Genomic DNA, 15,023 nt, shown 5'->3' on the forward strand with positions numbered 1-15,023 from the left:
TTAAATTTGTTGTGTTCGAAAGATAAGTCCAAACCAAAATAGGTCCAAGAAGATAGGAGTGTTTAAAAAAATCGATGCACCGCAGAAACTAGCCAAACCGAACCGAACCAAACAGAATCGATCGATTTTTTTTTTTTTTGCGGTCGAAAACGGTTTGGATTCTGTCCAAACCGTGCCGTTTGCGGTTTGGACAGTTGGCGGTTCGGTTTAAAACCGAACCGCCCAAGAAAATAATAAAAAAAATTATTATTATAAAAATCTAATAATTAGCAGCCCCATCCTATTTATTTTTTACACTATTTTGTCTTTATTTTTTGCCCTATTTATTTACATTTAATTGTCTTTATTAACCAATATTTGTGTCTTTATTTACCATTTTTAAATATTCTTTTTAGTGATTTTAAGTAGCATTTCAAACCGCGGTTTGGCCTAACCCAAACCAGACCACAGTTTAATTTGGTTGAAAAATCGCACTAGCGATTTAATGTGCTGAAAATAATTCAGACCTGTCAAACCGTACCGTGAACACCCCTACAAGAAGAACCTCAAAGAGGGAGACTAGAAATTTTTTGACGGAGTAATCCTTGAAACACTCTCGTGGGGGTGTTTTTTGGCACCTTCAAGAGCTCTTCTCAAGTCACAGAGATATAGTCTTTTGGGAATTCTTCGAATTATGATCCATAAAAAATGTGTCAACTTATCTTAGAGATCTTTATTCAAAGATTAAAAACAAACAATTCCGAAAGACATGAATGCTCTTTCACTTATCAATTTTAATTTTTATAATTAGAAAGTCATCCCTCCCATTGAGATATATAAAAAATTCAACACTAACTATTTAAATACTTCTCTATTTTTTAACTTAAACATAAAAAAATCCATGGTAAAGACATATGTCGTCTTTAATTTTTTTATATTTTACAAATCTCCATGAGATTAGAATTTCAAGACAAACACTCCCATATAGTTATAAATTTATCAATATATTTTGACAATAACAACTTATTATAAATTTATGTGTATCATATCAATTTATAAAAAATTTTGATCAAACTTATTTATTGGTGTAATATTTTCCTCGTGCTAATTTATAATTTTTCTTATGTTAAATAGTTTCTAATCGAATGAACCGTGGGCTATTACCTAGGGAGTGTGCTTAATTCATGATTAGTCTCACTAAAAGTGACCGAATTAAATCAAAAAGGGTTTTTATAGGTTATTACTTCGATGGTTTGGTCGTCGTGAAAATAAATCATAAAGCTTAGCTTCCTACTGCCAGTCAGAAATGCAATTTTAGTTTCAAAACAGTGCAAAAATTAGAAATTGTGATACAATTATGCTTACAACTCTTTGTAGATAATTGTTATGTAATAAACAGTTAATGGATGTTGGAGTTTTAGCTTGGAAAATGAAACTCTTCCAATCATCCTTGTCATTGTCCTCGTCACAAACTTTAAATCTAAATCCCACTAAATAGGGTCGGGTCGGGTCGGGTCCATAAAAACAGGATCCTCTTTAGGCCTCTGTCATTCCTTACAACCTAAGAATGTCAAATGCAAAGGGAATTTTATTTTGCAAGTCACCATGTATGGTTGGTTGGTTGGCATTGCATGAAAAATTGCATAAACAAAACTCATTTTGGTTTAAATATTTCTCAGTTCAAATCAGCCGCGAACGTGAAGAATATCTGTCACCTTCTAAATGAGAAAAATGTGTTTTTATCTTTGGGCAATGCGCTCAATGGAATAGAATAAATGAATATGTAAACTGCTTTGTACGATCAAAATGCAACAATGACGAGACAAACACAACACCTCTGCGTCTTTATGCTTTTTATTCACATCATTAAATTCCATCTTTCATTCATAAACCTACTTTTTCAAGAAATTCCAGAGCTAATTACATATTGCCAACAATAACTTCAAGCATTGGTTTGTGTTGTGTCAAAAACAAAGGCCATAAAACTTAAAAAGAGCCCAAAATGATATTTTAGGTTGAAAGACATAAATTTCTCGTACACAAAGAATCCTACACAATCATGCAAATAAAATAACTTCAATATCTAAAAAAATTTCTGATAAGATAATCAATTATCCATAAAAAAATATAATTCTAAAATAATTTTAAAGTATTAGAATAAACGTCATCCGTAACAATCTTAATTTTAGTCAGACTAAGATTAATCAAGATAAACATTATTTATAATAATCCTAATTATGCTATATATTAGATCATTTTATATTTTTTTATAAATAAATAGACACTCATTCTTAAAAAATGATGACATTTCTAATACTGATTTTAATATAATTTTTTTTATCATATCAAGTGTCTAGCTTAAATATCAGAGTGTTTACACAAGAACCTTCCCGCGCCCTCTGATTGTTTTCTTATTTTTGCAAATTCAGGCAATTTGACCAAAACGTTTCTGATACTAGTTTCAATATAATTTTTTTAATTATTTGACTTAAGTATCAGAATGTTTGCGCGGAAATCTCCCCCCGCCCTTTGATTATTTTCTTATTTTTGCAGATTTAGGCAGCTTGACGAAAATATTTCTAGTCAAATAAATTTATTGTTGTAACCATGCAACATCAGTTTGTGTGTCAACTGGAATGAATATGAAGGAGCAAGAGAAATGAGACATCAAGCAGAGAGAGAGAGAGAGAGAGATGATAACTTGTGATACTAATCCATTCTGATTCAACTTTGGCAAGTTTCTATTTGGACAATCAAATTGGAAAACGAACTGTTACCATAATATCACAAAAGCTATGACAGACGTGGGTAGGGGCAGCCATTTTTCAGAATCAAAGAAGAAGAAGATAAATAATAAAATGAAACCCAGCCATTGGATTGGGGCAGGGTCAGTACCTTGGTTTGTTTCTTCTAAAAATTTTATGCAGATGCACATTTACATGCTTTTCCTGGGGAAGCAACCCTTCACAAGATTCTGTGACAGGATACTCTTGATCTTGGTTCTGCTACAATGTGACAGGATACAGGTAGTAGTCATGAGAAGGAATTGCCACATCCACCATTTAGAAAATTGAAAACTTGCTTCAGATTTCCTCTGGATGGCCGAGCATTTATTGCAAATTTGCAGATAAACACCAGCCGTCTACGCATCTCCAACTTGGTAATGCGTATCTCACTGAAAGATTTCCCGTCATCAAAGACTCCTGACAGAAGATTTCAGGTTAATAGATACTCGGAACAACACTTACTTCTATTTTCTGCATTCAAATTTGATGCTGCATACAAGAACAGCAGATATCAGTAGCATTATCAAAGAAGGTGAAAGAACAAGAAGCACAATGAGCTTCCTGATAATAGGTAAAGGTATCAGACATCCTTTTTTTCCACTCATTTCAGAAACAAACTTGATTCCATAGTGTCCTCCTAATGTATCATTGGAATCTAACCTGGAAACAAATAATTTCTTAAAACTTGAGATAGATACCTTCGTTATTGAATAATGAGGTCAAGATCGCCAGAGAAACACATATGCTGATATCTTCCCCTGGAAAGAAAGAAAACTTAATCACTGCATTACATTAACTTCTTTTGTCATCCACAGTATCAAGACACGTTAACAAGTTCAACTCAAAAAAGCTTTGTCCTCAACTACTTGCGGTCAGCTAAGGAATACATACTTATTGAATTTCAGAATTCAGAAGAATGTGATTCAATAAACCAGTAAGAAAGAGTAGCACTGCCACCTTATTCCATAAAGGTCTTCTGCGGGCACAGCCTAGTGACACTTTGTAAAGAAACAATAAGTGGTGTGTTATGCAAGTATCATTAATTGTACCAAATATAATATACTGATCTCAATTTTAAAAAAATGACCCCTTTGTCCCCCAGAGGCCTTATGTGGGGCAGGCGCAGACAGCAATGGGTTGCTGAATGAACAAAAATAAAACGGTTATTTCAATATCACTAGTTGAACATAAAATAATGTACTACTGTTGAAATCTTTAAGTGGTGATGTTTATAGTAAAAGGCAAACATTTCAAGTGCACAAAGGTTCAGCGGCCGCAAAAGCACAATGGAACATTGTCATTAAATAAGGGATCCAACTCTTGGTATTTGGTATTCAAAACGTCTTATGGTAGTAGTAAGTCCACTATCGTTCTTGTACTCGTAAGGGGGAAAATAAAAAACTTACCACTATGGCAGCAAATTAGTAGTTTCTTCCCCTTTCTTAAGTTCCTGTTTGCAAAATTCACTGCAGAAGGGAGATTTCTTAACAAAGAAAACCGATCCAATTTTGAATTCTGGAATAAACAAAGAAACAAAATAAATCAAAAGGTGTAATCATCAAAAGGAGAGAAAAAATGGACAATTAAATCCCCAAATTCCCATGATATAAAATTATGTATTTACATACCACAATTGGAAGGTGTAAGTATGCTTCAGGATTGTCAAGGCGGAGGGAGGCTCTCTCCCTATCACAGTTCAATAGGCAATCAACATCAGATGCATCTCCAGCTGCAGCAGTAAATCAGGCCAAATAAGAGAAGTGAAAGAGAATGCAGGCATTAACCACTGGCAGAACAAAATATATTTAGGGAAGGACAAAAGAAAAAAACAAAAAGCACACACACATGTAAAGTTGGTTGTGAGGAAAGTTGAAGACAGATATGAAACAGGGCTGTCAAATTTTACTAGTCACAAAACAATAAGTAGAAACACAGTCAGGACTCATTTGTGTGAAGCATAGAGTGGATGGAACAGTGTTGTGAGCATTTTCCCTCTGCAGAAATGTAACTGCAATAGTTGTGATATAATAATTTGTCTAGCTTAAAATATGTTGGAGCATTAAAATGCATAAGGAAAGAACTTACATAGATATTTCCTTACGGTTACATAACCTCAAGTCTAATATTCATAAAATTTTCAATGGACTGCTGGTGCACATTATACCACAAAGCACAAACACAACCAAGTTCCCATATAAGCTACAACCAAATAACCTGTCAGATTCGCGAGGATCTGGCAGTGTTCTAAGGCTGATCTCTTCTGAATGGGAGAGACCACGAAGATAACGAGAAGAATCTCGTGTGAGGGAGGGAAGAATTAGAAGAATAGGGAGAGAATTGGAGAGATAGAATGAGAGGGAAATTCAGATTTCATTAAAAAAAATATTCATGTCCAACAGAATAAGGCCGGCCACTATTTATAGCCTTCCTCACGTGCTACATCTCCCGCCAAGGATAACCGCCTAAGTTCACAGCTCACTACTACCCTTATACAATTGTTTATATCATCTCCTCCCTACTTTTTCAGTAGCGATACATGAAATACCAGATGGATGTGAGTTCCCTCCAGTAGTTGCAGTTTATAGGCTACATTTCCCATCTTAGCTAGGATGGGAAAGGGACCAAAGTATCTGGGACTCAATTTAGGGCCTGGGGTTAAGGCTTTGAGGTGTGGTCCCTTTAGCTTAAGGTAGATTGTCTCGCCCACCTAGAATGTTCTCTCACTCCTCCCTTTGTCTGCTATTTGTTTCATCCGATTCTAAGCCATGGCTAAGTCCCTTTTTAGTTGTTAAAGGACCTGCTGCCATTGCTGCAGGTGTTCATCCACCTCCGCCACACTGGTAGATACAGGAAGAGCTGGTAATAAGGGGGGTTGGTAGCCAAAGAGGGCCTCGAAAGGTGTCATTTTAATGGCACTGTGGTAGGAGGAGTTATACCACCACTGTGCAACTGAGATCCACTTATGCCAGCCTTTTGGGTGCGTAAAACAAATGCACCTAAGGTATGTTTTGAGGCATTGATTCACCCTTTCGATCTGCCCATCAATTTGAGGGTGATAGGAAGAAGAGAGGCTTTGCTTAGCTCCCAATGATTTCATTAGCATTGTCATAAAAAGGCTGGTGAAAATCTTGTCTCAGTCTGATACTACAGTTTTCGGTATCCCATGCACTTTCACCACCTGGTCTAAAAAAACCCGAACTACTTCATGTGCTATGTAAGGGTGAGTAAGGGCCATAAAGTAAGCAAATTTGGAGAACCTATCTACCACCACAAATATGCAGTCCTTTCCTTCTGACCTTGGAAGCCCTTCAATGAAGTCCATGGAAACACTCTCCCATGCTTGCCTGGGAATGGTCAGTGGTTGTAAAAGCCCTGGATAGGCTAGGGTCTCCGATTTACATCTCTTGCACACATCACACGCAAGTACAAACTTCATCACCTCCTCTTTCAACTTAGGCCACCTAAACAGTTGTTTCACCTTGTCATAAGTATTTTGGACTCCGGAGTGGCCACTAAGAGGAGATTCGTGTAAGGCCTGCAGTATCCTCCTCTTCAGTTCCATGCTGTTTCCCACCACCAGCCTATCTTTGAATCTTATCACCCCATTCTGGAACCAGTATAGCAGCAACTATCCCATCTTCAGGGCATCTAGACAAAGCATCTACCGCAATGTTTTCCTTCCCCTTTTTGTACTGTATTGTGTAGTTCAAGCCCATTAGTTTAGTCATCCCTTTTCTCTGCAAATGGGTGTGAAGTTTCTATTGAAGTAGAAACTTCAAACTCTCATGATCTGTTTTTTTGATAAAGAGGTTTCCCTCCAAATAATGCCTCCATTTTTCCACCGCTAACAACTCCTTTTCGCACACACTGAGGCCCATATGCTTTGGGGCTAGGGCTTGAATGATAAATGCCAAGGGTCTGCCTTCTTGCATGAGCACTGCTCCTATACCCATTCCACTTGCATTGGTCTCCACTGCAAATGTTTTGCTAAAATCAAGTAGACCGAGCACAGGAGCCTCACTTATAGCTCTCTTTAATGACTCAAAAGCAGTCTCTGCCTTATGATCCCACCCAAATCCATCCTTTTTTAGTAAATCCGTCAGTGACCTACTGATGCTTTCATACCCCTTCACAAACCTCCTATAATAACCGATCAATCCCAGAAAACCACGCAGGGCCTTAATAGTCTTCGGTCTTGGCCAGTTGGTCATGGCAACCACTTTTTTTGGATCTGTACTCACTCCTCGACTTGATATGATATACCCCAAATACTCCACTTGACTTTGTGCAAAGGCACACTTTGATCTCTTAATATACAATTGGTTAACCTTAAGAATTTCAAATGTAGTCCTCAAATGTTGCAGGTGGAGTCCAAAGGTTAGGCTGTATATAAGTATGTCATCGAAGAATACGAGAATAAAATTTTTGAGGTATGGCTCGAAGATCTGGCTCATTAGGGATTGAAAAGTGGTCGGGGCATTTGTTAACCCAAATGGCATGACAAGAAACTCATAATGGCCCTAGTGTGTTCTAAATGCGATTTTGGGAATGTCTATTGGGTTCATCCGGATTTGGTGGTATCCAGATCTTAGGTCCAATTTAGAGAAGATAGTGGCCTGTTTAAGTTCGTTTAGTAGGTCATCAATGAGTGGAATGGAAAATTTGTTTTTAATGGTTATCTCATTTAGCTAGTGGTAATCAATGCAAAACTGTTAGGAACCATCTTTCTTTTTTACTAGCAACGCAGGTGATGCAAAAGGACTATGGCTGCGTCTTATGAGGGATTTGTGGAGCATCTCCTTAACTAATTTTTCGATCTCAGTTTTCTAGATAAGAGGGTAACGGTAGGCACGGATGTTAACAGGCTCTGTGCAGGGTTTGAGGTTAATAGTGTGGCCAACAGCTCGGTTTGGAGGTAAAGATTGAGGCTTTACAAATAAATTCTCAAATTCAACTAGGAGTATATTAAGTAGATCAAAATGGTGTACCTCGGTGTGGAATGGAGGTGAACTACCGATGGTTAACATGAATCCTCAGTTGTGTTCTATTGCGGCTCCAATTTGAAGGCGAATCCGATTGGGGCTTAGCAGTGTGCTGCTCAATTGGATCGGAAGGTGATTCCGACCAAAGCCGGTTGTCTTGCAGTTGGACGGGGGTGAGCTCAACCGGTGAGCACGCTGGTGACGTGAACGAACGTCATTTGTAAGAAGCAGCAATCCGTCGGAGGGTTAAGCGGACTACCAGGCGTCCGCGACAGTAGTGGACGTTCTGAAGGGGCGTGAGTCCATCAGAGGGTGAAGCAATCCAATGATAGAAGCCACAATTGTTGTGGACTCAGGCAAGAGAGTTTAAAGGAAGTACGCGATTGAGGCAACAGGGCTTGAGGCGACTCCAGTGGTCCAATGGTCGGTGATTGGGTAGCAACTACACTGGCGATCTTGAATTTACTTTGAGCCAGAAGGAAGACATGCATGTGAACGAGGCAGTTGATCAATCTTGGTTGTCGCGACTTTGAAGGTGAGACGGAGCGACTATTGAAGGTGGAACAGCAGGGTGAATTGTTGTTGTCTGAATTGCTATAGTCGATCAAGAAGGCGAGGTGAGTGTATAAGACTTTTGCAACAGGTGAGCACAATCATCGACTCCAACCTGATTTGGGGAGGGTGATAGTGGTGATTGTGACTGGAGCAAACAGACAATGAAGCTTCCGACCGATGCGTTGCAGGTGCTGCGAATGACTTGCCATAAGCTGAAGCGGATTTGAGGCCAAGCAATTGTGAACTGGTAAGTGCAATAGAGCCAGGTTATCTTCGTGGTTGTAAGGGACCAGTGATCAGAATTTATGTCTAACTTTTGGAGGCAAGTAGGCTGATGTCTCCGACGATGATTCCAAAAAGTATTAGGTATTATTGCAGCAAGCAAGACAAGATATTCGGTAGCCTTAGGCGACTCTAAAAGGCTGATCAAGTCGTTGTAATTGTGCGACTTCTTCTGCTGCTAAAATAAACCTGACCTTGAAGTAGAACAGTGGCTGCAATTTGCCACTTATTGGATCAATTGCAAAAGTGACTGTTGTGAGGTAGTCACAGTAGGGAAGTGTGGGAATTAGGATGAAAAGAGCTGCGAGTTCTTGGCCTATTGCTTTTCCAGCCAGTGAGATTTTGTTCATGAGTAGTGCACAAAAGAGACCAATGGAGTCTCAATTGCAGTAGAAGAATGCTTCATTTTCAGTTGGAATGAAGCCTTAATGGCAGCCAAAGAAGGCTACATTTTTAGTTGGCAACAATAGGGATAAGGAATAGTGTGGCTAGAAGAATCAAACATGGGGAAAGAAGTTTGAGAATGAGTCTAGCCAAAGGGACAAAGGAATAAGTAGTGGGATTCATGAAGAGTGCGAGGAATTTGGCAATATGTTCCACAAGAAGCTGCAAGAGTTTGTGATGATACTGATCAAGAAGTATCATTACACCTTTCCCGCTGAATACTTCGATGATTATCGAAGAAGTTTTAACAAAGAGGAATTCCTTATAGTGGAGCAGCCGAAGGAGGATAGCCTTGCTGAAAGTAAATCCTTGATGTGCTCTAGCTACCAGCAAGTAAAAGTATTTCCACTTGAGGAGGCCCCTACTGAAGATATGGAAAGGTCTAAACATACTGCTCCCTTGGTCTTGGCTGTGGAGAGGGCTGATGAGTACATGGAAGAAGGGATTGAAGAATTGGGGGATGGCAGTCCAACAGTTGGCAGCATCTCAAGCACCCCCACTGGTACTGAGAATCCAGATGCTAAAACCCTCAATATGACACCGTTAGAGGAGGTAACTGTTGAAGATGAAGCCGAGATGTTCGCTAGCAATCCGGGAGCCAAAGATCTTAAAATGGAAACGACCACAACAGCCTTAGATTGTGGAGATCTTAAATGTATTTCTCCTGAAAGAATAGGAATGGAAGGAGTTGTTGAATTACCTACTATGGATCAAGTAACTCTAACTAAGAAATCAGTCAATTGGGAGGAAACTTGTGCCTTAATCGAAGTGGATAACCAATGGATGCGAATTCAAGATTGGTTAGAGGTTAAGAGAGGATGCTTGCATGAAATTAATTACACTAAAACCCTCTAGCAGTATGTTTATGTTTTGGAGCAATGGAGGACACAGAAGGATAAAGCGAAACAAGATGAAAGGAAGACAGGGAAGGGATTCTTTGTTGAAGGGACCGAGACCCTTGTTGTTTTGCTTATTCATGTTTCTATTGGTGTGACAGCAAGACATAATGTTGTTACTGCTAAGCAGAAAGAAAAGAGAAAGCAAAAGAAAAGGGAAAAACAAAATAAGAAGAAGGAAAAGTGAAGAAGAAACCAATAGGTGAAGATGGGCATTGGATGAAAAAACAATGGTTTGGTTGTAATAAGTTTCTTGGGGACAAGAAACCTTTTAACGGGAGGGGAATTGTCATGACCCAATGATCCATAGAAAGGCAATATAGTAATAGGTTGATAATAGTTGTTAGAAGATATTTTAGATATTTTACCATTTGGTTAGAAGCACATGGGTGCTATTATGTAGTTAGTTAGGAGCAAATATGCCTATATAAGGCTATGTAAACAGATAGGATTCCATGCTTAATTGGAATGAATGAAACTCTCATTTCTCTTTCGAAGATTTCTCCCCGATCTCCCTCTTGTTTCTCCCCCCTTTCTCTCAATATCTCTCCCTCTTTCTACTGATTTCCCTCTTCTTTCAATTCTGATTTCTTTCCTAATTCCTATCACAATCTTAGCTAACCCTAGGAATGTGACATAACCCATCTCTTATGATGGCCTTTCAATGTTTATCACATGACCATAATACCCCCTGTCCACCTGCTTGAGAAACAAACTCAAAACACAAAATTACCAGTTGGCACATAAATGGCCCCCAAAATTCATTTGATATGCGTCTGAACACAATATACTTGCAAGTAAACATTGAAGTTCTAAAATACAAATGGATTCTATCAAGCCCCAAATTTACATGGTATAAACCACTTCATATAATTTTATCCGTAATTCCCAGAAGTTAATTTAAGTAAAATAACTATTGAGCAAAAGAACTATACATTTTTCTAGCAAAAAAAATAAATAAATAAAGAACTATACATTCCGAAGTTCTAATCCAAACATTACAGCTCAAAGAGAACGAAGGCATGACTCCTCAAATCAGCCTTTATTTTAACTGGAAAAGGAACAGAATAATGATAAAGTGGCTGACCCAGTAGCACCAACTGGATCAAATGACCCATTTAGCCTTGCTTTTTAGCAACTGGGTCGACCACTTTAGCCGTGTCCAAGGACAAAAGAAGTTAATGGCAAAAAAGAACTAGTGCTAAAATAATTTGACATTTAACCCAGAAAGAAGACTAGATAAATAGCATACCATGTTCAGTAGCAGCCACAGCAAGATTAGTTGAACCCAACCAGAATATTGTGCAAGTGTCACTGGAAGACCATACACTGTTTTCAGTGCCTGGAAAGTCAAAGTCAAGCTCTGTTTCTTCAACAGGAAAATCACTGTTACTCACTGACAATTTTGACAACTTGAGAGATACCTGAGGAGCATGCTCTCCCCTTTGTGCATGGTATACTCTGTCCTTTTCAACAATATCACCCACCTTCTGGTTACACAAATCAGGACCCAAACTTATGAGATCATAAGCATGTCTCCAGAAAAGATTAGGTGATAAACCCCTAGCCCAACTTTCTTCATCATCTCCAGCTCCAGGTATATAATTCCAGCTAAACTCTGAGGTAGTCCGGTGCTGAAAATTGCCACTTGAGGAAGATGCTGAAAGAAGTATAATTGGTGTGAAATCCCAAGAATTAGATTCAGGTACTTCATTTAACCAGATGACAGTTTTTTGTGAGATCCATAGGGGGCGTAATGGCTTTTTCAAGGCTGACGCAAGAGAGGAGATATCAGCTCCACTAGTTTCCAATTGCTTGATCCAATCCTCAATGCGGTCCTCAATAGCAGCTTTCTCTGTTCTAGGAACCCAGAGGGGTAGATGCAGGGAACAGTCCCAGTCGGTAAAGACTTGTTCAATATCTTCACTCTTCTTACCAAAAGTGTTTGATTCCTGTTAAAATCCATGGAAAACAGAAAAATATTGATGATTATTGGAGCAGCTCATGGACAAGGATGTGACACACTAACCACTCCATGAGCTTTCTATTTGCTAATGCTCTGTATAAGGTGGATGAATGCAAACAATAGAGACTATGAATCTTCTATCATACAAGAACTAGCAACTTTAAGTACAGAGGACTACTCAAAGACAACCAGAAGTATTTCAGATGCATGCTGTCCAACAGATACCATGTGAAAGAGATTGTAATCATAAAATGTGAAACTTTCAATTAAAACCCAACAGCAACATCACAATCCTCAAAGGAATCAAATAAATGAAAAAGGAGCAATCTTGGATCCGTAATCAAACAGGTGAACATTGAGGCCTTGGTTTCCTCAATCAAACCAGGTTCGTTCATTTTACCCTCTCATTTACCTTCGCAACATAGATCCTTAGGAATGCCAATACATACCACTCAAACATTACGAGTTCCACATTCTCCTGCAAACCTCAGTCAAGATTAAATTTTTTAACCAAAATTATCCCATGACAGGGCTAACATTCAAATGAATTCATAGTTTATTTTTTGAAAAAAAGAATTAATCAATCATACACTTAAAAAGTGTCACATAATTGCATAAACTAAATCTACAAGCCACACCACTTTTGTCTATCATATATTTGCATTAGAAAATTGGTTCACAATTTTTCAACAGCATTAAAACGGTAACAGAATTATCCAGCTTGATGCTCCCAAGTGATGATGGTTCCTGGCATGTCCAATAGCCTGTTAATCTTCAAACAGGTAAAACGTAAAGAATCTTTGCGGGACTTTCATTATGATTAAGCAAATATATACACAAAATGCACAACAAGCTAGTTGTTCACACAAAATATATTTCAACCCCACGTCAACCAATTTTGACATTTTTGACAACCATGGTCTGTCTAGTTCTCAAAAAAATAGTCACATACCATCTCCATCATGGCATAACCTACCACTTTTGGCAATAATAAGGATCACAGCCACGAGAAGAGAATCAAATTCCTCTCCCATAGTCATGGGTCTAATTTTACAAGTGGACTCAAGGAGGCAATAATAATTTAAACCCACCCACCTGCTGCCCAAAAAATAAAAATAAAAAACAAAAATCCAATAACATGTCTAACTAGTACAGGCCAATGACAATAAAGACATATGATATAAACCCCAAATACAATTATGACTCCATTTTATTGTTCAAAAAACAGCAAGGGTTGAATAAAATGTTATCATCACTTACTCCCTCCATTGGTGTACCAGCCCCATGCATTTTGGTTATATAACGTAAAATTGCCCGATTCAACACACACACCCAAATTGGGATGGTCTTCGACATGCTATCTGGAAATCTCTTTCCTTTCCGAGTTGAATCAACAATTATGCACCCTCCCTTCTGCCCTACCCATCAAACACAAAGAAAAGAGAACGTCTTAATATTATCACCATACTCAGCTAAGATAAACCAAAAACCAACAAAAGTTATATAAACAGCACTCCACACACACACATATATACTCTTATTAAAAGTCAACACAGTAGTTCGATATATGAAGTTCCAAAAAAAATTTGAATGTCAAGAATATTATCGAAGTAAAATATCCTCAGTTCTAATAATCATGATTATCCTTTATATTAACTAAAAGATGAAATACGTAAAATTACTTTCTAATTTAGCTGCCAACGACTACACATTCTGGATTCATTCATTTGCAATTTTCTACTCAATTACAAAATCAAAGTCTTGTCAAAGCAAAAGGATAAGTTTTTTGGCTGATAGAGACGCACATTAGAACACGTCTATAGATAGAATGCTCCGGTCAAAATTTCATGATTATTGCAAAAAAAAAATAAAAAAAACACTTTTTTTTTTTCTTTTGCTCAGAAAGAGAAGAGAGAAGAGAGTAAGATGGAGTACCGGCGAGGAGGGCGACATGGAGGTTGAGGCGAGAGGTGTTGAAGGACCAATTGTTAGCGTGGCCGTCGGTGGATTTGAAATAGCAAGTCGAATGGAACTTAGCGGAGTACCAGAGGCCGCATCGGAGGTTGGCGAGCAGCGGGAGCTCCGGCCACAACTGCGAGATCTCTCCGACGAAGATGGAGTCCTCGTAGATCGATCGCAACGCGTTGTATAGACTGTTCTCCTTGCGCTTTATGCTTCTTGCTACTCTGTATATGCTCACTCTCTCTTCCTCCATTGCTGTCCCCCGGCCCCTTCCGATTCACAGCCTGCCCTGCCTAGGGTTTCTCTACTATGTACCTCTTTCTCACTTCCGAATTGTGTAACATGACGAGAAAGAAGAATATATATATATATATAAGGTTAATTATACCAATAATAACTTAACTTTGCATTCTATTACTATTTGGTCACTTAACTTTAAAATGTTACCTGTTATCATTGATATTTCAAAACGGTTACTGCTTAGTCATTGAACTTTAAAATGTTACCTGTTAGTTACTAATATTTCAAAACTGTTATTACTTAGTTATTGAAGTTTAAAATGTTATCTATTAGTCATTGATATTTCAAAACTGTTATATTGAACTTTAAAATATTACATGTTCGTCACTCATGAACTTAAAGTTCAGTGACTATCGAGTAACGGGTAAAAAACGATTTTGAAATATCAATGATTAGCAGGTAATATTTTAAAGTTCAGTGACTAAGTAATAACCGTTTTGAAATATCAATGACTAACAGATAACATTTCAAAATTCAGTAACTAATATTTCGAAACTATTACGGTTTAGTCACTGAACTTTAAAATGTTACCTGTTAGTCATTAATATTTCAAAATTATTTTTTACCCGTCATTCGTTAGTTTCTGAACTTTAAATTCATGAGTGACGGATGAGAAATAATTTTAAAATATTAGTGACTAGTAAATAACATTTTAAAGTTCAGTGACTAAATAATAACAGTTTTAAAATATTAGTGACTAATAGGTAACATTTCAAAATTCAGTTACTAAATAGTAATAGAATGCAAAGTTGAGTGATTATTGGTCTAATTAACCATATATATTTATATATATAAGGGAGTGTTTAATAATTTTAAATGTATTTAATCATAAAAATAAAATAAGAATGTATCAAATCTAAAATTATTAACA

At 37.6% G+C, this 15,023-nt stretch overlaps 1 protein-coding gene across 5 annotated transcripts; it reads right to left on the minus strand.

The window, feature by feature from the left end:
- Window positions 1-2,671: 2,671 nt before the first annotated feature.
- On the minus strand, window positions 2,672-14,184 carry LOC127806669 (uncharacterized protein C3F10.06c). 5 transcript variants are annotated; one of them, XM_052344092.1, is made up of 7 exons: window positions 13,826-14,184; window positions 13,151-13,308; window positions 11,177-11,876; window positions 4,394-4,494; window positions 4,172-4,280; window positions 3,464-3,523; window positions 2,672-3,182 (listed from the first exon to the last, which is right to left on the minus strand). In XM_052344092.1, exons 1-7 carry the CDS (start codon window positions 14,103-14,105, stop codon window positions 3,013-3,015), a joined length of 1,578 nt encoding a protein of 525 aa, XP_052200052.1. In that variant the 5' UTR covers window positions 14,106-14,184; the 3' UTR covers window positions 2,672-3,012. The 5 variants fall into 5 exon arrangements, 3 of the variants coding, with proteins under 3 accessions (XP_052200052.1, XP_052200054.1, XP_052200053.1); XM_052344094.1 differs by having other exon boundaries at window positions 13,151-13,303; window positions 13,826-13,994; XM_052344093.1 differs by having other exon boundaries at window positions 3,037-3,254.
- Between the last annotated feature and the right edge of the window lie 839 nt (window positions 14,185-15,023).

This window comes from Diospyros lotus, chromosome 7, assembly GCF_014633365.1.
Source record: "Diospyros lotus cultivar Yz01 chromosome 7, ASM1463336v1, whole genome shotgun sequence".
NCBI lineage: Eukaryota > Viridiplantae > Streptophyta > Magnoliopsida > Ericales > Ebenaceae > Diospyros > Diospyros lotus.